Here is a 21,768-nt window from a genome sequence, read left to right as displayed (position 1 = left end):
TTTCTAACATCCCCACCACCCCGCCCCGCTTTTTACTGTCCTCCCCGCTTCCACAGCAAGCAAGAGCTGGGCCAGGAAGAATGAGCTAGCAGCTACAACCCCCCAGAGGTTCTCTGGATAATCTCAGGAATGTCATATCCCAAAGATTTGACTTTCCCACTAGTCAACAGGGACTCTCCTTCCTGCCCAAAGCTTGGGAGTCCTTCCAGGAGAGGGGCCTTATACAGGGTGAATGCAGGAAGGGACTGGAGGGGAGAGATGCAGTGGTTCCATGGTGGAATGGAGTCTCTTTTCCAGACTCTGAACTAGTTAAACCAGGTGTGAGGATAGGAGGAGTTGTGAATTACCTAAACCACCCACTTTCTTAGCCTCCAGGTCCTAATATCAGTGTTTCCTACTGTCTTTCACTTGCATAGGATGTTCCCAATTTTAGGCTCTTCCCAGGAAAGTACAATTTCTCTTATGTTATAGACAAGGACAATGAGGGTACAAGCCATGGGCCCAGGATCAGGTAGGGCAGCCAATCAACTTTCCTCAAATTGAACCCGGATTTGCTGAGCACCTGCAAGTGGCAGGTCCTTCCCAAATATATCATTATTGCAATCAATTATAAAGTAGGAAATCTTCTGCCCATGTTGTTGATAAGGAAACTGAGGCTAAGAGAAAGAAGAGGCCTAAGCTGGGCTAGCACATTAGTGTCCTATTTCCAACAGCTACTGCATGATATTATATCACATTCTTCTCTCAAGTTCCCAGGGTGATCCAGCCCAGGGTAAAGGGAAGGCCATAGAAAGTCAGCCCACGCCCATTTCTAGGGCCTCAAGCCCTGTTTCCAAGTGCAGGACTTCCTTTCCTCTGCCCCTTGGCAGTCTCAGCCTTTGAACTACAGGTGCAATTGGACTCTAAGATCCCTGGTGACAGCCTACAGCCACAGAAGCTCAGAGGTGGGGTCAAAGAACTCCACTCCCCTACCCCATTGTGAAACCTCTCACCCCACATCCCAACCCAGATGGAGTGAACTGCTGCTCCTTATTATTGTTACTGGTGACTTGGAAATGCAGACCAGGTCCTGGACCTGGCTCCCAGAATTTCCCAAACCTCCAGCTGTTCTCAGGACCTAGGGGCCACTGGGAGGACTGGCCTCCAGTGCAGGCTCATTTCCATGACCTAGGCTTCCCTCTCCTCCCCAGGGAATTTGAGTGGAAATCACTGACATTTGGGAGCAGTTTTTTTTTTCACTCGGCCTGGAAGTTTAGAGAAGTATATATGAAATATAATGAGAGTGCCAGACAGCAAAGGAAACCATCAACAAAATGAAAAGACAACCCAGTGTATGGGAGAACATATTCACCAAAGATATATCTGATAAGGAGTTAATATCCCAAACGTATAAAGAACTTATATGAAAGTCAACACCAAAAAAACAAACAATCCAATTTTAAAATAGACAAAGGACCTGAATAGACACTTCTCCAAAGAGGACATACAGATGGCCAATAGACATATGAAGAGATACTCAAAGTCACTAACCATCAGAGAAATTAAAATTAAAACTACAATGAGATATCATATCACATGACACATGTCAGAATGTCTACCATCAATAAACAACAAGTATTGGCAAGGATGTGGAGAAAAGGGAAACCTTATGAATTGTTAGTGGGAATGCAGATGGGTACAGCCACTGTGTGAAAGAGTGTGGAGTTACCTCAAAAAATTAAAAATGGAACTGCCTTATGATCTAATGATTCCACTTCTGGGAATATTTCCAAAGAAACTTGAAACACTTATTTAAAAGAATATATGCATCCTATGATCATTGCAGAGTTATTTACAAAAACCAAGATTTGGAAGAAGCCCAAGTGCCCATCAGTAGATGAGTGGATAAAACAGCTGTGATACATTTACACAATGGAATACTGTACAGCTGTAAAAAAAAAAAAAGGAAATCTTACCCTTTGGAACTGCATGGATAGAGCTGGAGAGCATTATGCTAAGCGAAATAAGCCAGTCATATAAATACAAGTATCACATGATCTCACTTATATTTGGAATCTAATGAACAAAATAAACTAAGAAACAAAATAGAAACAGACTCATAGATACAGAGAACAGACTGACAGGTGTCAGAGGGCAGGGGCATTGTGGGGCTGGGTGAAAAAGGTGACGGGAATAAACAAAAAATACAAAACTCATAGACACAGAGAACAGAATGGTAATTTCCAGAGGGAAAGGGGGATGGGAGGAGGTATAAGAAGGTAAAGGGAATATAAATGATGATGAAAGGAGACTTGACTTGAGGTGGTGAACACACACTACAATATGCAGATGATATATTATTGAATTGTACACCTAAAACCTATATAATTTTATTAACTTTTGTCACCCCAAATAAATCCAATTTTAAGAAGTAAAAAATAATAATAATGAGAGTGCCAGAGCCCGAAGGACTCTGAGAGAGAAACCAATCTAACGCCCTCATTTTATAGGTAGAGAAACTGAGGCACAGATTACATAAACATAGTGGATATAACATGGACTTCAGACCTAGATTACCTGGGTTTAAAATTCCAAGTTTATCATTTAAGAGCTCTATGACTTTGGATAAATTACTGAACTTTTCTGTGTTTCACTAAAATGAGGATGACAAAAATAATAGCACTTGCTTTGGTGAGTTATTGTGATAGTGAAATAAGTTAATATATGCCAAGGGCTTGGAATAGTGCCTGCCACATAGTATGTGCTCTATGAATGTTAGCTAATATTAGTTCTAACTTTCTCTAGTGATTTGGGGAGAGGGGGGGAACAAACCTAGCAATACCGATCTGCAGCCTTTTCCACAAGCCATATTGTCAGGTATGGTCTTTCAACCCACCCATACCCAGAAACCCCCCTGATATTTCTTTTGGCACCAAAGAAGCTGAACTCAAAGTAAGAATTTGTGTCCAACATATAGAACAATGGAATAGAATAGAGAACCCAGAAATCGACCCAAACCACTATGTTCAATTAATATTTGACAAAGGAGGCAAGAGCATACAAAGGAGTTAAGACAGTCTCTTCAATAAATGGTGCTGGGAAATTGGACAGATATGTACAAACAAATGAAACTAGACCACCAACTTACACCATACACAAAAATAAACTCAAAATGGATAAAGGACTTAAATGTAAGACAGGAAACCATAAAAATATTAGAGGAATCCACAGGCAGCAAAATCTCAGACATATGCCAAAGCAATATCTTCACCAATACAGCTCCTAGGGCAATGGAAACTAAAGAGTAAATAAACAAATGGGACTACATCAAAATAAAAGGCTTCTGCACAGCAAAAGAAACCATCAACAAAACAACAAGAAAGCCCACTGCACGGAAGAACATATTTGTCAATGTTATCACCGGTAAGGGTTTACTTTCCAAAATTTACAGGGAACTCATACAACTTAACAAAGGAAGATAAAAAGCCCAGTCAAAAAATGGACAATGGACCTAAATAGATATTTTTCAAAAGAGGACATACAAAAGGCCAAGAGACATTTGAAAACATGCTTAAAGTCACTAATCATCTGAGAAATGCAAATCAAAACGACAATGAGGTACCATCTCACACCTGTCAGAATGGCTATCATCAACAAATCAACAAATGACAAGTGCTGGCAAGGATGCAGAGAAAAACAAACCCTCATGTACTGCTGGTGGGAATACAGACTGGTGCAGCCACTGTGGAGAACAGTATGGAGTTTCCTCAAAAATCTAAAAATGGAACTCTCATTTGACCCAGTAATCCCACTTCTAAGAATATATCCCAAGAAACTAGAAACACCTATCAGAAAGGATATATGCACCCCTATGTTCATAGCAGCACAATTTACAATAGCTAAGATTTGGAAACAGCCTCAGATGAGTGGATTAAAAAACTGTGGTACATCTACACAATGGAATACTATGCTGCTGTAAAAAGGAAGGAACTCCTACCATTTGCAACAGCATGGATGGACCTGGAGAACATTATGCTAAGCAAAATAAGTCAGTTGGAGAAAGAAAAGTATCACATGATCTCACTCATTTGTGGAATATAATGAACAACATAAACTGATGAACAAAAACAGATCCAGAGACAGAGAAGCATCGATCAGACCGTCAAACCTCAGAGGGAAGGCAGGGGAGGGTGTGGTAATGGGTAGAGATCAACCAAAGGACTTGTATGCATGCATATAAGAATAACCAATAAACATAGATACCAGGGGGATGAGGGCATGAGTGAGGGGGTGGGGAGGGAATGGGGTGATAAGGACACATATGTAATACCTTAATCAATAAAGAAAAAAAATGAAGTGCCTGGAAATTTAGCTGGTGGGTTCTGGGGAAAACAATGTAGGCATATTTTTAAAAATAGCTTTATTGAGATTTAATTCAAATATCAGACAAATGGCCCACTGAAAGTGTAAAATTCAATGATTTTTAGTATATTCATAGAATGTGTAACCACCATCACAATTTTAACACATTTTGCATTATCTCAAAAAGAAAGGCAATGTCCGTTAGCAGTAACCCCTAATTTCCTCCCAACCTACCCAATTCTCAGGCAACCTCTACTTTCTGTCTCCAGAAATTTGACTATTTTAGAAATTTAATATAAGTGGAATCATGCAATATGTGGTATTTTGTAACTGGCTTTTTTCACTTGGCATGTTTCCAGGGTTCACCCATGTTGTAGCATGTATCATTACTTCATTCCTCTTTATAGCTGAATAATATTCCATTGCTTATATATACCCCTTTTGTTTATCCACTCATCTGGGTTTTTCCTACTTTTCTACTATAATGAATAATGATGCTCTGATCATTCATGTACAAGTTTTTGTGTAGACATTTGTTGTAAGGACATTTTAAAGTAAAAACTGTGTGAAAAGTTAAATGAATAAGATAAATATTTTATAAGCATAAAGAATTATATAAATAGAAAGTATCTTAGCATTTTTATTATTTTATGTCTTTCTATTTTGTTTCTCTATACAATTAGTTATTTATAATCAACAAATATAAAAAATAAATTATAGATACATAATCATGGAAGAAAAACCCAAACAATAAAAAAAGATATATAGTGAATTATATATTTTTTAAAAAAGAATTTGTGTCCAATACATTTCAGAGTCAAAGCTTTGCTCCCTACTTCCCATCTTACCTACCCAGGGCTCATCCCCATCTCTCCCACTGCTCAAAACAAACATTGTCCAATCTCAGATGACTCTTGAGCAAACTACACCCATTTTGCTGAGATGGACAACTGGGGAAGGGGGGCAAGCATTAGGAGTGAACTCCCCATACCCATACCCAGGCTGTGCTGATGCAGGAAGTACACTGGACCCCAGTATTGCCATCCCTTTACCTTGTCAACCAGGTGGGATTGCCACACACTGGTGCTAGAGAGATTACAATTGTTAACTAATCAGAAAGTTTCATACCTGACATTTTCTAGAATAAATTAGTCATACCCACCTACAGAGTACTTGGGGGTTGTGAATGAGGAAGAACTCTCATGTTTAATCTACTAGACAGAAAGCTCCATGGGTAGGGACCTACAACAATTTTGCTAACCATTATAGATCTGCCCAGAGCCTGCCATATAGTAGGGCCTGAATCCATATTGCTCAGTATATAAATAATAACAATGCTTAATGCTTGCAGGCCAGGTACTTTTCTAAGCTGTTTATACATCTGAACTCACTTAAGCCTCATAACAATCTATGAGCTGGGTGCTATTATTAGCTCCATTTTGCAGAGAAGAAACTAAAGCTCGGAGGATGAAGTAATTTCCTCAAAGGCACACAGCTAGCAAGTTGTGGCTCATATGTAAAGGGATTGACGTCATGTCTTCTTACTCTAGGGGTTCCTGGTCTTTTCACTGCATGAACACCAAGTTCGAGCTCCCACACACAAATTTGCAAGTATCTCATTTTGGCCCCTTCTCCCATGACCATTCACACTCAATGCTTACATCCAGGGCAAGTCTCCTGACTCTGTGCCTCCTCCCTCTCCTATCTCTAATTTCACTCTTCCTTGAAGAACTTTCCCTTCTTTCCTTTATGGATCATCCCTCCATATTCCATTCCGATTGCCCATCTATCATGTGCCAGGCTTGTAGTAGTGGCAAATCCTCTGAGTTTTATCCACTGAAGAGAGGTGGCTTGCTCAAGACTACTCAGCCTAGATGTGGCAAAGGTGGACATTACATCCAGGTCAGTCTGACTCCTTGTTCAATGCTCTTTATGCCACACCAAGCTGCCTTCTGTTCTGAACCGGGAAACTACTGAGAAAGCTTCCTAGATCGCCCAGAAATGAACTCACAGCTCTCTTTAAGTCCATCTATGCCAATGGCCTATTCTTTCCCCTCAGCTCATGGACCTGTGCTTCACAGATACATAGCATATGTCAGCATCTATATGATTTATAATTAGCCACACAGGAACAAGCCCCAGTGCGGATATTTTACACATGTCGGGAGCCAGTACCCAACACTCAACTGACACATTATTTGATTGGGCTGTGGAACCGCAGAGAGGGGTTCTGGGGGTGAAACCTCCTTCTTTGGGGTATATAGCCCTATGCTACTCTTGCTAAGTGGTTTTGCCATGACTTGAGAGTCTATGTCAAAACTCCTTTCTTTGGACCCAGTAATTGAGAGGTGGCCCTTTGTACAAGTCTCAGATATACACACCCAAACTCAGGCTGGTTAAGGTACCTGTGGTAGTATCCTAAGATGAAACAAGCTATCTGAATAGGTGGTGAGCTCCACATCATTGGAGGTATGCAACAGTGGCTGGCCATCCACTTGGTAAAGAGGATGTCTACATGGAATGTGGGAATGGTATTCAGAAGTATTTAAGAGTTTCTATGCATTCATATGCTCTTCTAAAGTCTCTACACTCCCTCCTGCGCCTCCTACAGCAAATATGCACTGCATGTGGCAAATTGATCTTGCTTGGGATGACAAGGGCAAAGATCTGGAAAAGTAGAGACGTCCTGCGAACTGGGAGCAGAACTGCTGAATCACCAGTCATTGTCACATTCTCACCTTATATCCTGCCATGCTGATTCCAGGCAAAGACTGGGAATCTACAAGCTGGTCTGGGACAGTGAGGGCCCAGGGTGTGAACAACTGCACTTGAAGACATGTATTTATATGAGCATATGTATGTGCATGAAGATGAGCCTGTGGAGGGGGTGTAAAAGCACACACCCATGTGAACAGGTGCCCAGGCAGCCACCTGAAAGTCCCATGCACACTGTGGGAGCTCATGAATAGGAGAGGATACTTGAGAATGTGTCCTTGGGTGAATACAGAAGAGCCCTCATATACATATGCACTCAGATGTGTGACTAAGTGTGTGAGACCAGTTTTCCATACAGACTCCAAGGAGCAAACACCAAAGAGAACGCTGGCAGCAGCAGAAAAAAATGCAAAGGTGCTACCTAAGAACCTCAGGAGGCTGCAGTCATTGAGGATGGGGCAACAGAAAGTGGGTTCCAACTCCTGAAAGCCTCTGCCTTTCCTCCAGGCTTCAGCATTTTGGAGATTAAGAATAAACAGTGGTGACACGTAATGTTCATGTGGTGAAAACATCCACAGCAGAAAGAAAAGTTGGCAGTTAAGAAAAAAAAAAACTTTAAAAAGAGAGTGAGGCTCTTGGTAATAAGGCTCCACCAATGCCTATACCCAAGAAAATCAACAACCCGTGAGTATATGATGAAACCACAGTAGACCCTTAATGATGAAGAGGTGGCTTATAATGAAGCTACAGATGAACTTGCTTCTAACTGCAACTTCTCCCAAGGTTGTCATTACAACATCAGCTAGACCTCATGGGAGAATAGTACGACTCTGTGAACAGTTCTCCACAGTTATACCAAACTCACATGTTTGTTACAGAAGACTGGCTCTGAAAAAAAATATCCCACAGTGCATCTCAGGAGATTTCACAGGTCTGATCAATATTAATGAAGATCGTAAAACACCAAGTGGATCAATTCTTAGTCACTTGCCAAATGGACCAAATGAGCAGTTTTCATCTGTATAAAGAAATTTAGAGCCCTGACTAGTTTGACTCAGTGGATAGAGCATCGGCCTGCGGACTCAAGGGTCCCAGGTTCGATTCTGGTCAAGGGCATGTACCTTGGTTGTGGGCACATACCCAGTAGGGGGTGTGCAGGAGGCAGCTGATCAATGTTTCTAACTTTCTATCTCTCTCCCTTCCTCTCTGTAAAAAAATCAATAAAATATATTTTTTTTAAAAAAAGGAACTAAGAGAAGAGGCAAGGACCCCACAGAACACATACCTAAAATAATTCTGAATAATTTTACAAAACGGCTGGATCATTCAGTTGGATGGGTGTTTGCATCTCTCTTTCCCCATGATTCTCAATTTATCAGAAGGAAGGATGCCACATACCACAATCAATGGGATTATATCTTCCTCAGATTTCATAGATACATATTGAAGAGTGAAAAGAAAGTGGAAATTCAAGGATTTGGGCACTGTTTTACCTTAAAATTAAGATCTTTTCAGAAAGGAACTTTTGATTCTAAATATGGAAAATATGAATGGGTCCATAAGCCCCCAGAAATAGATACAAGTAGAAGAAAATTCCATTTATAAAGTACTGAAGGAATAGTATTAGATTTGGCTGAGCAGGCCTATATTAAATTTGTGACAGAAGACTCTTCAAAGTGGCATTTATTTATTTCATACACCTTTTGTGTCTAGACAAATTACCAAGTGCTATGAATCACCAATCACTGTTTCTATAGTAAATACAAATAAAACTCATTTTGGTGAGAGGTGTTTTTTTTTTAAGTATGTGAGGACAATGACTCAGGAAAAGCATAGTGTCCCTTGTTGGACCATGATTGGGAAACTAACCTCTATAAGGCTTCCTTGTTTATCAGGGACTTTACTGCCCATGATTTGCTTTGCCTCCCATAGAAGCCCTATGGGTAGGTGAGACAGCATTATTACCATGTATGTAGATGTATGCATGTGTGTGTGTGTGGCATCTGTCTAGATGCCCTGCCTGTGATTGCTGTTAGATACTACCAGAGACAGGTTATGTTTAGATTTTGCCACAGAATAAGGGGAGATTACAGTCTATTACATAGACCATGTATAGATCCAGTTGTGTCCTGACCCCCTGTATGGCCTTGAGCACATCCCCTCCCTGCTTGAGCTTCAGTTTCCTCATCAGTAGTTTGGAGGGAAGAACAGATGACTTCTACAGGCCTTTCCATCTTTGATATTGTGTGACTATTTACTTACCTTATAAGAGAAAAGAACTGAAGGCCAGCAGCTAGTATTGCTCTCTCAAAGTCACCCAGAAGTCATGGCTGAGATGGATCTCTAGCCAGATTCTCTACCTCCTAGGCCAGTCCTCTCCAGGAAATGATATGCCCATTTGATACAAGAGAGTAACATGAGAGAGGATCCATGTTCTGGTTACTTGCTATATACATAACACCATACTAGGTGCTGGAAGAGGAAAAAAGGACACATCAAATAAACAGTTATGTGTGTGTATGTGTGAAAGTGTGAGGATGGGATGGGGACACTGATATGTGTGCTTAGTTGTTCTGAGTGACCAGAGATAACTTCTGGGCCTACAGATCTCCAGGGAAGACACATCAGACACATATGGAACTATTTATACTGGGTTCATCTCACACCCAAGCATCTTGTCCCTTGGCTGCCTCTAAACCTCAATGCAGCTCAAAGCAGTCCTGGGCCCTAGCTTGACTTCTTGCCACCTTCCAGTATCCTTGGCTTCTAAGGTGTCATCCTTCAGCTCCCAAATTGATCGCTTCTCATCCTAGACTCAGGCAGGTCCAGAGTAGAGAGCTGGGGGTGGAGGCTGTAGCAAAAGAGCAGATATGACCTGAGACCTTAACCCTGGAGTTTCCAAATATGGAATAATCCTTGTTATTTGCTCTGGTGCTCTGTGTACAGTTCAGAAATCTGCTTCTAACAAGTCATGTGTGTTGACCACCCACTTCATGCCAGTTACTTTAAAGACAACTTCCCCAAATCCTTGTGACATCTCTGTGAGGCAGGCATTGATTTTACAGAGTAGGAAACTGAGAGGACTTGCTCAAAGGCACACAGCTAGTGTGTGTGTGTGGGGGGGGGGTGTTGAGTGGGGGTAGGGATGTGGAATTCAAACCCAAGTTTCTCTGTTTCTCCACTCCTCATGGCTTCCCAGCTGAGGGAGAGCTCCATATGGTGTGGGATGCCAGGGCCTCAGTTTCCCCATCAGAACTCCAAGAAGGTTGAATTAGATTATCTAAAAGGTCCCTTTCAGCTATGGCAGACTCTGACACAGCCATGACCCTCTTTGCCATGCAATTGCTCACAAGGGGGCCTGGCTCAGAGAGGGAAGGGAACTCAGAGCAGCCCATGCCTCAACTGGGCTCACAAGCCCAGAAGGCCTGCCTATCTGACTGGGGCCTCAAAGCAGTGGCATTGGAAAAGGAAACACAAATTTCAAGTGTGTGTGGTGGTCTGGCAGGCTGCCTCCTTTCCCTGAGATCTAACCAAGTGTTGATTGGCATCTGCCACAGCCCTGTGTGTACATGTGCATGTACATATGTCTTTACACTGGGTGCATGCTTCTGTATGTCTACATAATTTTGTGTATGTTCCTGGGTCCATGTGTGTCTGCATGCTGTGCTTGTACATGGGAAGGCATGTGTTAGTGTGCAAGTGTGCCTACTTCTGTATGTGCATACAGGCATTTGTATGTGGGTTTACATGCTTATGGCTGTGCACTATGTGTGCATGTGCATTTGCATGTGTTTGTCTCTATGTGGCTGTGTATGCACGCTTGAATGGCATGTGTATGTGTAGCTGAGAGTGTGCACAAACATATGTGTACATTCTGTTTGTGTATATACACATGAGTGAATGTGTGCGTGAGTGCTAGTGTCTAGAACCTGGGCTAGAGGTCCCTGGCCTTTCTTGGGGTTTTCTTACCCCAACAATTTCTAAGAGGTTAGCACGGGCTGGGAATGTTTTCTGGGAGTCTAAAAAGATTGGGGTAATGAGCATAAAGGGATTTAAATCTATGTCAAGAACCCAAAATGGTTGGCCAGAGTGGTGGTAGTGCCATTCGAGCATCAAACCTCTCAAGCACTTTCACTTTCCCTTTGCCCTATCCTTATCATTAGACCTATCTCTCATATCCTCCATACCCATCCTCACTGCCATCGTAGCTACCTTACTGGACTCCATATCACCATGTGGGCCCTTCCACATTGTCGCTACCTGAGACTGCTAGAACACTTTTCTTAGAACCATCCATTTAATTATATCCATACTTTATTAAAATTTCCCTGGCCCCTAATACAACAGTCTCCAGACTTTGGAATTTCATGGATGGGGAAGACAATCTATATATATATATAAAATTTCAGCGACTGCAATGCCATCACGACCGGAATGACCAGAGACCAGAACACCGTGGCCCCTTGCCCAGGCCGGCCTCGCCCCCCAGTGGGGACCCCCACCTTGATGGAGGTGTGGCCAGCCTGCAAACTGCTTGCGGCCCCTCACCCCGGCTGGCCCCGCCCCCCAGCGGAGACCCCCACCCGGATACAGGGCCCCCATCAGGGCAGGCCAGTTGGTCCCCACCCGTGCACCAGGCCTCTATTTCTATATAATAAAAGGGTAATATGCAAATTGACCCTAAAGGTGGAATGACCAGAACGACCACTGGACCAGTCACTATGAGGTGCACTGACCATCTCTCAGTCCCTTTCCCCAGCCAGCAGGCTCTGATCACCTGATGGCGAATGGGGAACCAGAGGTGGGTGGTGGGGGATGCAGGTGGTGCCAGGTCAAGACCCCTGCCCTGCCGGTCGCCCCACACATAGAGGGCAACCCGTGGCAGGGGTGGGGCCAGTGAGCAGGCAGGAACAGCTGACCTCTCAGTCCCTTCCCCTGGCCGTCAGGCACCGATCACCCAATGGCAAAAGGGGAATGGGGGGTGGGTGGCAGCGGGGGGTGAGGCTGGCTGTGGGCAGCTGGGGAAGATGGCTCTGATCACAGTCCAGGCCTAAGGACTGTACCCACGCACGAATTTCATGCACCAGGCCTCTAGTGTTTAAATAATTAAATAGGGGAACAGTCAGAAGTCACAAATATTTTCATTTTTCTTAGATCAGAGAATTTTAAAAATCTCTTACTCCTATTTCATTAAAGAAAGATCATTTGAACCCCATACTGCACTACATTATCTCCACTTTTCTCTCATTTTGCTGCAGATTAGTGAAAATCTCATTTGGGACCCCCTCTAGGTTAGGATCACAAACCCATGAATCAATTCCAAACCCTATGGGAGGCAGCCCCTGGCTCCCCCTCTCTAGCTTTTCTCCCCTCAAACCCTGCACTTGAGGCACATCATGAAACCAGCCCTTTCCCCAACCCACCACCACTTGACTGCCTCCAGACTCTTGCTCACGAAGTTCCCTCTGCCAGGCATGCCTGGAATGCCTTTCTCCTTTTTGGACCGACAAATTCTTCTCTTACTTCAAGCCTCAGTCTCAGTCCAAATGTGACCTCTTATGAAACCTTTCCAAGTCCTTTCCGCTGGAAGTGATCTTTACTTCCAAAGGTACCAGACTTACATTCATCCTCTCATAGTCAAGCTAGTTGTTTGAAGGTCTTCCTACTAGGTTGAAATGTAAAAAGCCATACAGTGTCAAGAAAAGTGTGGACTTAGAAGTTCAGACCCCAACTCTATCAGTCATACCTGAGTGACCTTGTAAACATTTCTCAGTAGCTCCTAAGGTCCTTTCTCCACCTATAAATGCAGGAAAACAATGGTTTGCGGTGAAGATTACCACCACAATTAATAAATTGGTGGGATCATTGTTTAGTCCTCACTTGGAGCATCATCCTTTCTACCTTATAGACCTCAAAGGCTTTCAGTTACCAAGTTGGCACCTCCCAAATCATAGATTATCTTGGAAGGGAGCAGAGGAGCAGCACTGACCCCAAATGCTCAGCCACTGTCCAGCCAGCAAATGTTTGATGGCTTGACTTCCCCTTCTGTCTGGAGGCATGTTTAGCAGCTGCCCACTGGTCTTACTGCCTGAGAGCTATCAGCTGGCCCTCTGAAGGACAGATAACCATAGCCTTGGAGCTCATTCACTGCCAGTGAGACCTTCTTGATAAAACCATTTGGTAATCATATCCAGGGCCATAAAAAATTGGTCATACCCTTTTAGCTTAGAAATTCAATCTTTGGGAATCACTACAAAAAAAGGACTCAAATGATGTTTACTGTAATATTATTCAAAACCATGATTAAAAAAATAAAAATTAATTTTAAAATATTAAGGCAATGATTAACTGAATTGCAGCAAATTAACTTGATGACATATTACACAAACTTTAAAATATGCCTTAGGGGAAATTTTAGCTAAAGGAATTTCAAATCAGAATAAAAATAACATATGTAATCAAAACAGCCTGGTACTGGCACGAGAACAGGCATATAGACCAATGGAATAGAACAGAGACACCAGAAATTGACCCACACCATTATGGTCAATTAATATTTAACAAAGAAGGCAAGAGCATACAATGGAGTAAAGATAGTCTCTTCAAGAAATGGTGCTGGGAAAACTGAACAGACACATGCAAAAAGATGAAACTAGACCACCAACTTACACCATACACAAGAATAAACTGAAAATGGATAAAGGATTCAAATGTAAGCCAGGAAACCATAAAAATCCCAGAAGAAAACATAGGCAGTAAAATCTAGCAGACTTTTTGCTGATACATCTCCTAGGGCAAGAGAACCAAAGAAAAAATAAACAAATGGGACTACATCAAAATAGCTTTTGCACAGCAAAAGAAACCACCATCAAAATGAAAAGGGCACCCACTGTATGGGAGAACATATTTGCCAATGATACATCTGATAAGGAGTTAATCTCCAAAATATATAAGGAGCTCATACAACTCAACAAGAGGAAGACAAGCAATCCAATTAAAAAATGAGCAAAAGACCTAAATAGATACTTCTCCAAAGAGGACATACAAATCACCAAGAGACATATAAAAAATGCTCAAAACCACTAATCATCAGAGAGATGCAAATTAAAACCACATTGAGATATCAGCTCACACCTGTCAGAATGGTTACCATCAATAAATTAAGTTAACAAATAACAAGTGCTGGCGAGGATGTGGAGAAAAGGGAACCCTAGTACACTGTTGGTGGGAATACAGATTGGTGCAGCCACTATGGAAAACAGTATGGAGTTTCCTCAAAAAATTAAAAATGGAACTGCCTTTTGACCCAGCAATCCCACTTCTGGGAATATATCCTATAAACCCTGAAACACCAATCAGAAAATATATGAACCCCTTTATTTATGTCAGCGTTATTTACAATAGCTAAGATTTGGAAACAGCCCAAGTGCCCATCAGTAGATGAATGGATACAAAAGCTGTGGGACATTTACACAATGGAATACTATGCATCTATAAAAAAGAGGGATCGCTTACCCTTTAGGGCAACATGGATGAACCAGGAGACTATTATGCTAAGTGAAATAAGCCAATCTGAGAAAGACAAATATCACATGATCTCACTTATTTGTGGAATCTAATGAACAAAATAAATTGGCCAACAAAATAAGACCCGAAGCATGGAGGCATGGGACAGAATGACATACCTCGATGTAGGGGTGGGCGGATGAGGAGAGATAAACCAAAGAATTTATATACTTATGTGCATAGCCCATGGACATGGGCAATAGGGTGGTGAAGACCTAGAGGTGGGGGGGTAGAGGCTGGGTGGAAAGAAGTAAAGAGGGGAAAATGGGAGATATCTCTAATTCTGTCTACAATAAATATACATATAAAGAAAAAGAAAATTTCGGTGGGAAACAACTGATTCTCAATAAACCCTTGTCATGACAAGTGGATGTGTGGTTAAGCCGAATTATGAAAGATTTGGGTTCAAATTCCTACTCTTCTGGGATGTGTCTGGGACTCTCATGACTCAGTTTCCTAACCTGTCATAGGATTGTTGTGTGAGGTAAAATGAAATGGCACACACAGATCATTTAGCACAGTGTGTGGCATATAGAGGGCCCCAAATAATCGTTGTTCTCCCCATCCAGTCTTCTAGCAATTCTATTTCTGGTAATGAAGCTTCTGATAATAAAATGAGTTACAGAATACAAAAAAATGTTTTTTTTCATTTTATCACTTCCCAGTATTGCTCCTTGTCCAAAGTCTACTCTGTAGTTTAATACATTCATTATGTCTATTTTATAATGTTTAAAATTAAAATTTGCCTTCAAAATACACTGAGTGGCCAGATTATTATGATCTCTGAACACATAATAATCTGGCCACTCAGTGGATATCCTATATAATAAATGGCTAATATGCAAATTGTCCCTTTGACCAAGAGTTCAACCAGTAGGCAGGCCGGCCAACCACCCATGTCCCCTCCCCCTGGCCAGGCTGGCCGGACCCCACCCATGCATGAATTCATGCACCAGGCCTCCAATATATATATACTGAATGGCCAGATTATTATGCGTTCAGAGATCATAATAATCTAGCCACTCAGTGTAATATATGCATAGTGGAGAATCACAGCTTTGAAAGATGAAGAAAGAACTGTGGATGAAAAAAAAAACTGGAAAGAAATACACTAAAATGTTAATAGTAATTTTCTTGGGTATTGAAAATAATGATGGTAGTTCTTTTTTTCCCCTCTAGTTCTCTATTTTCAAAGTTGTCTCAGTAAGAAGATGCAACTATTTTTTTAATTTTTAATTGATTTTAGAGAAAGGGAGAGGGGAGAGAGAGAGAGAGAGAGAGAGAGAGAGAGAGAGAGAGAGAGAGAAAAGAGATACGAGAGAGAAACATAGATCGGTTGCCTCTTCCACATGCCCCAACCGGGGTTCAAACTCAAAACCTCTGTGCCTTGACCAGGAATCAAACCCACCACCTTTTGGTGTATGGGATGATGCTCCAACCAACTAAGCCAGGGCGATACAATTATTTTAATGAAAAAATCATTTTAAAGAACCAATCCCCAAAAATGGAGAGAAAAAAAGTGCCTATGTCTGGTACATAGAGGATACTAAATAAATATCAGTTCCTTGGTTCTTGAGAGCAGAAATCATGCCCTACACAGCCTGTGGGTCCTGATGTGCTCCTTGTACTCCCTGAGTCCAGGATATAGCAGTACTCAGCAAATATTTAACTGACTATCTAGCATAGAGTCTGGCATATAGTAGATGCTTGATAAATATTTGTCACTTTTCCTACCTTCTCTTTGGACAGAAGTTATGTCCCTTTGTGCCTTTAGGTAACTCCTATGGTGCCAAACACAGAGAAGGTGCTTGATAAATGTTGATGCAAATTAGTAATAATCATAATCATAATAGTTACCATTATGGATGCCACATACCAGTCATCACATTAGGAACCTTACACACATTACCGCTTATATTTGTAAACATTTAATATACCAATAATAACACCAATCTCTTCACCCTATAAAGTTGGTATTGCTATTGTCTTCATTTTAAAACTGAGGAAACTGGGGGTGGGGGACTCAAAGAGGTTAATAATGTTGCCTTAAGTGGTAAGGCCAGGGAAGCAAAAAGACAAGTTTTATGAAAAAGAGCCAGCTAGCTTACTCATTTTCCTGGGAAAGCTGCAGAAGATCACAGAGCTGGTTAAATGACAATGGTGAGACTTGAACCCAAGTCTTTCTAGTGCCAAGGTAGTCTCAGAAGCCCATCTGCCTTCCAGCCAGCATGCAGTTGTCCCCAACTGCCTCCTTCTCCCCAGAGCAGTGCGTGGGCTGGGGCTGGGAAGCCACTTACCATCACTTTCCTGAAACAAGCCCAGAAAACATCCAGCAGAGGCATGGTGGGGCGCGGGAAGCTGGCAGGGCCCCGGTAGAGTTCTGCTGGGAACAGGCCTCTCCCTCTCTGGGGACTAGGCTACAGGGGACCAGGGGTTTGGTGAGAGTCAGCCCTGACCCAGTGCTCCATCAGCTAGCACTGCACAGAGAGGGGAGAGAAGTGGAGAGCAGCGGCTATCCTGAGCTCAGTTTGCCTCCACTCCAAGCGCCTCCCAGAGGGCTGGCTGAGGGAGGGAGGGAGGAAAGAAAGGAGGGAGAGAAGAGGATAGCTAAGGAGGAGGGACCAGGAGGCGGGTCACTGATTCAAACTGGGCACTGTTAACCAGTTGGCTGGGACTGGACAGCAATGACAACTGAAATTCCCTGAACATTACAGTTTCCAAGCTTGGAATGTCCAGCCCGCCTGCGTGCTCACCAGCCAGTCCCAACACCTGCATTCAGGCATGCAAGCTTGCTTTTCTCCTACCCAGTGATACACCAGTTCTCCTTGGGGGACTCTGGTTACAACCAAGACCACACAGGGGCTGTGAAAAAAAGTGCCAAGGAAAAGGCCCAGGGAGGAGAGCCCCAGGTAGATGTGAAGGCAGTTGGTGGATGGGGAAAAGCTGTAGCCTTAGGAAACCTTCTCAAACTGGAAGTTCTGGGCCCTGGGTTAAGGGGTCATTCTCCAGCCCTGCACTAAAGTCAGGAATCACAATTTACTTTGGCACCTCCAGGATTCCCCTTCCTTTCTGGGCCTCAGCTTTCCTGGCTATATAATGAGAAGTGGGGTCACAAGTCTCTAAGTCTCAAGTCTATTATTGTGTGACTCCTGTTTGGGGTTAAGAACAGTGTAAGTCTGGAAAAATCTCCATTCTGGCCAATAATCACAGCTCCACTCAGAACTCCTGTGCTGTCCTGGGAATCCATAGGAAGTCAGGTAATGCCCCAATGAGAATCTGAGTTTTCAAAGGCCATTTCTTCCATCCCCCTGACTCAGGGCATCACAGCACTCTCCTAGCTCAAATAACCTAGGTGTATGTCCTTTTTTGAACATCTTCTGAGGAGATGATGCCTTACCTCCTTTAGTCACTCCCATCCTCAAACCTCTCCAGATCCAGAAGTGTAGCCTGCTATCTGAACCTGACACTCTGACAGGATGCACTGAACTCTGTTCTTTCAGTAGAGTTAGCAGCAAGCAGTTCTAGAGACCTTCTGGGCAGGAAGCCATTAAGCAGTGATTCCTCCTCTCCCAAGGCTCCGCAGGCAGAGTGCCATGGCTGGCAGCCAGAAGGCTCCCAGAGACCCCATGGCAAAAGGCCAGGCTTGGGTCTCTGGAGGCATATGTCATCACAGGGCCCAGAATAACTTACTCCCCCTGGCCTCACTTCCATTTCAGAGACCCGAGATGATCAAAGGGTCAAATGCTGGGACCCTAGAAGGTCTGAAGCCTGCTTTGAACATGCCTGTACCTGTCTTTGAGGACTTTCCTCATCAGTGCTTCAGAGATTTGTCCGGAGGTGGGTGGATCTGTAAGGATCCCTCCAGTTCAACTTAAAAGTTATTATGTGGCCCTCAGTTTTCCCATTTGTATCCTGGGGAGGTTGCTATAGCTGATCTCTCTCCTTTTATCTAGCCCATTCTGTGGCACCATCAGGATGGTAGTCAGCCAGCGGCAAGGCAATGGTTCCTTTTCACCCACTTCCAACTGGCTCCAGGCTTATAAGGGGAAGCCTCCTGCATGTGACAGGAGAGTAATATAAAGAGTCAGAGCAGAGCAGTGTTCCCTCTTTTGAGCATATGCCCTCTTCCCCCACAGCCAGATAATCATAGCATCTACCTTGGTGGGAGGTTTAAATTAAACAAGTTAAAGCATTTAGTGCAGTGCGTGGTGGAAATTATTCTCAATAAATGTTATTTGTTGTTATTGAAGAAGCTGATGCTATGGGACCAGACAGACTTAGATTTGAATGTTTGTTCTGCTACCTTCTAACCTTGTGTCCTTAGGAAAGCCACTTCACTTCTCCAAGCTTGTTTCTTCATCTTTAAAGTGTGGTTTCGCTGCCTACATAAGGTGACTACTGCTAAGAGTCAATGAGATGACACATTCATACTTGCCATGCTTGGCACATAGTCAGTGTTCAATGTTAGTTCCCCTACTTCCTCTTCCTGTCCTGGATGCTCCCAACTCTCCCTGCTGGTGGTAAATTAGGAACAGCATTAACTTGGCATCATCTTGACCTGAGTTCAAATCCAAGTCCATGTACTTTTTGGTTGTGTAACCACCTTAGGCAAGGTTCTTTTTCTCTAGCACCCACCCTCAGTTTCCCTGGTTGTAACATAAGGATGAAGATAAAGATCCCTACTCACCTCCCAGGCTTGTCATTAAGGAAGAAGGGACATGAAGAATCTGAGATATAGTGGGTTCTTTCAGTGAACACAAATCCTTCCTCCTTTCCTTTTTTTTAAAACATATTTTTATTGATTTCAGAGAGTAAGGGAGAGGAAGAGAGAGAGACAGAAACATCAGTGATGAGAGAGAATCATTGATCAGCTGCCTCCTGCATGTCCCCTACTGGGGATCGAGCCTGCAACCCAGACATGTGCCCTTGACTGGAATCGAACCCAGGACTTTTCAGTCTGCAGGCTGACACTCTATCCACTTAGCCAAACAGGCTAGGGCCTTCCTCCTTACTTTTCTCCTTCCATCCCCCACACCCATGGAGGCTTGGAATCTGGAGGGCCCCTCTCGCCTCACACCTCAGGCCTCCCATAAACAGCAGAGTATATATGAAGCCTGATTTTTCTGGTGGTGGGGGTCAGGGAGGGTCTGTGGGGTTGGAGGGTTGGGGGTATAGAATGTATACCAATTAGGGTAGATGAAGCCAGAGGGGCTGGGTAGACAAGCAGAAAGGCTATCACATTAATGCACATTGGACCAGTGTTTTATTTCCCCACCTGGAAGCTGGCACTGCCTGAGGTGGTGTGTTCTAAGGTCCGAGTCACAGTCTATGCCAAGGAACCAGGTGAAAGAGAGGAGAAGCCTGGTATGGCTGAGTTAGAAAGAATGCCCTCCCTCCCAAGGTCATTGTGTTCATCCCTCTGTCACATATTGAACATATTTCATTTGGGACCATTGGAGGAACAAGGCTGTACAGAATGAGACAGGAAGATAGAGATCTATAGAACAGCAGTTCTCAAACTTTTTGCTCTCAGGACGCCTTTACAGTATTAAAAGTTGTTAAAAATCAAAGAGGGTTTTGTGTGGGTTATATCTATGGTAATTTATCATCTATATCATAAAAGGCCTGTGGTCGTGATGCTGTTACAGCATCACAACCAAAGGAGCAGTGGCAGGTGGGGCAGGGCGCGAGCTACAAGTGGTGATGGGCAGGGTGGCCAGCTGAGGCAAGCAGAAGCAAGCTACTCATGCACAATTTCATGCGCGCTGGGCCTTTAGTATTAGATATTAAGGCAAACATTTAAAGGGTGTTGATTCATTCCTTCATTTATTTCTTAAATGCTTATAAAATTTGACATGTTAACATAAGTGACATATTTTATAGCATATTTTTAATATATTTTATAAAGAATAATCTTTTCTATAATAAAAATAAATTTACTGAGAAGAATGACATAATTTTACATTTTTTTGCAATTCTCTTTAATGTCTGGCTTAATAGAAGCTGAACTCTGATAGCTGCTTCTGCATTCAGTCTCTTGTGATATGAAGAAAATCCTGCCTTCCACAGATATGTAGTTTGAGAAAGGTCTAAAGGGACTCTTAGAAATTCTTGGGTCAAACTTGAACCATGAACCTCTGTATTACAAGATCTTAATTAGCTCTCACTAGAGAATCCTGGAACAGATGAACTAGAAGAGTCTTGCAGTTTGAATCCCCTCATTGTGCAAAAAAAGAACATAATGAAAGGGGTTACCCAATTTGACACAGCAAGTCAATGACAGAACTCAGACTTGCACCCAGGTCTCCTGCTTCTTAGGAAAGTTCTTCTTCCACCATCTTTCAATAAATATAGCTTCATAGTCCCAAGGTCAGTGCAGTGGAGAGTACTCTTCTCTGGGTTATAGAGAGGTTTGGGTTCTTGTACCAGATCTGTCATTGATGTAGTAGTAAGAGCTTTTCAGAGCCTTCAAAGATCATAGCATAGACAAAAAGCATAACAAAGATTATAAAGTAGTGATCTTCCTGTCACTAGATATATACAAGGTAAAAGTTGGCCTAACTGCTCATCCTATCTAATAAAGAGGGAATATTCAAATTGACCCTCAGGCCGTCACAAAGATGACGGCGCCCATAGCCACAAGATGGCGGCACACAGTCTCCTCAGGCCCTCTGGAGTCCCCCAGTCCTTTCAGCCCCGCCACTGAGAGTGGACAGTGGGGTGTGGGGACTTTATCGCCGCCACGGCAGCGAAGTCCCCAGACCCCGCAGACAGAGAGTGGACAGCAAGGCATGGGGGCTTTGTCGCTGCCGCAGCGGCAACGCAGCCAGGTCCCGCAGAGAGCAGAGAACCACGGGAAGTGGGCCTAAGCCATCAGTAGGACATCCCCTGATGGATTGGAGAGGGTGCAGGTTGGGCTGTGGGACACTGCCCCCCCCCAATGCATGAATTTTGTGCACCAGGCCTCTAGTGTTTCTATAAGCCTCAAGAGCCAAACAGAGGTGATTATAAATGGTACTTGCAACAAATTTCAGAGTTCTTGTGGCAGGCCCTAATCAGTCAGTTTTCCAGGTTTGACCAGGAATATGATAGGCAGAAAGAAGGGGTAGAAGATGTATTCCACATTTATTTTATTAAAAAACAATT

At 43.0% G+C, this 21,768-nt stretch overlaps 1 protein-coding gene and 1 pseudogene across 2 annotated transcripts in view; one reads left to right on the top strand and one right to left on the bottom strand.

Annotated features, from left to right (window-relative positions):
- STARD8 (StAR related lipid transfer domain containing 8) overlaps positions 1 to 16,997 on the bottom strand; it is an 83,667-nt gene extending 66,670 nt beyond the window's left edge. The window contains exon 1 of the mRNA XM_079765062.1: positions 16,920 to 16,997. Within this exon, the coding sequence (XP_079621188.1) occupies positions 16,920 to 16,964 (45 nt within the window). The 5' untranslated portion in view covers positions 16,965 to 16,997. The remainder of the gene's footprint in view (positions 1 to 16,919) is intronic.
- LOC307096001 (ribosome production factor 1-like) lies at positions 481 to 8,661 on the top strand (annotated as a pseudogene). Its single transcript has 3 exons — positions 481 to 511; positions 7,483 to 8,076; positions 8,281 to 8,661. The product of its transcript is annotated as a ribosome production factor 1-like (transcript).
- Positions 16,998 to 21,768: the final 4,771 nt, after the last annotated feature.

This window comes from Cnephaeus nilssonii, assembly GCF_951640355.1.
Source record: "Cnephaeus nilssonii genome assembly, chromosome: X".
In the NCBI taxonomy this organism is placed as follows: domain Eukaryota; kingdom Metazoa; phylum Chordata; class Mammalia; order Chiroptera; family Vespertilionidae; genus Cnephaeus; species Cnephaeus nilssonii.
Note: the sequence above shows the minus strand (reverse complement) of the source record. Positions and strands in the feature narration are given on the sequence as shown.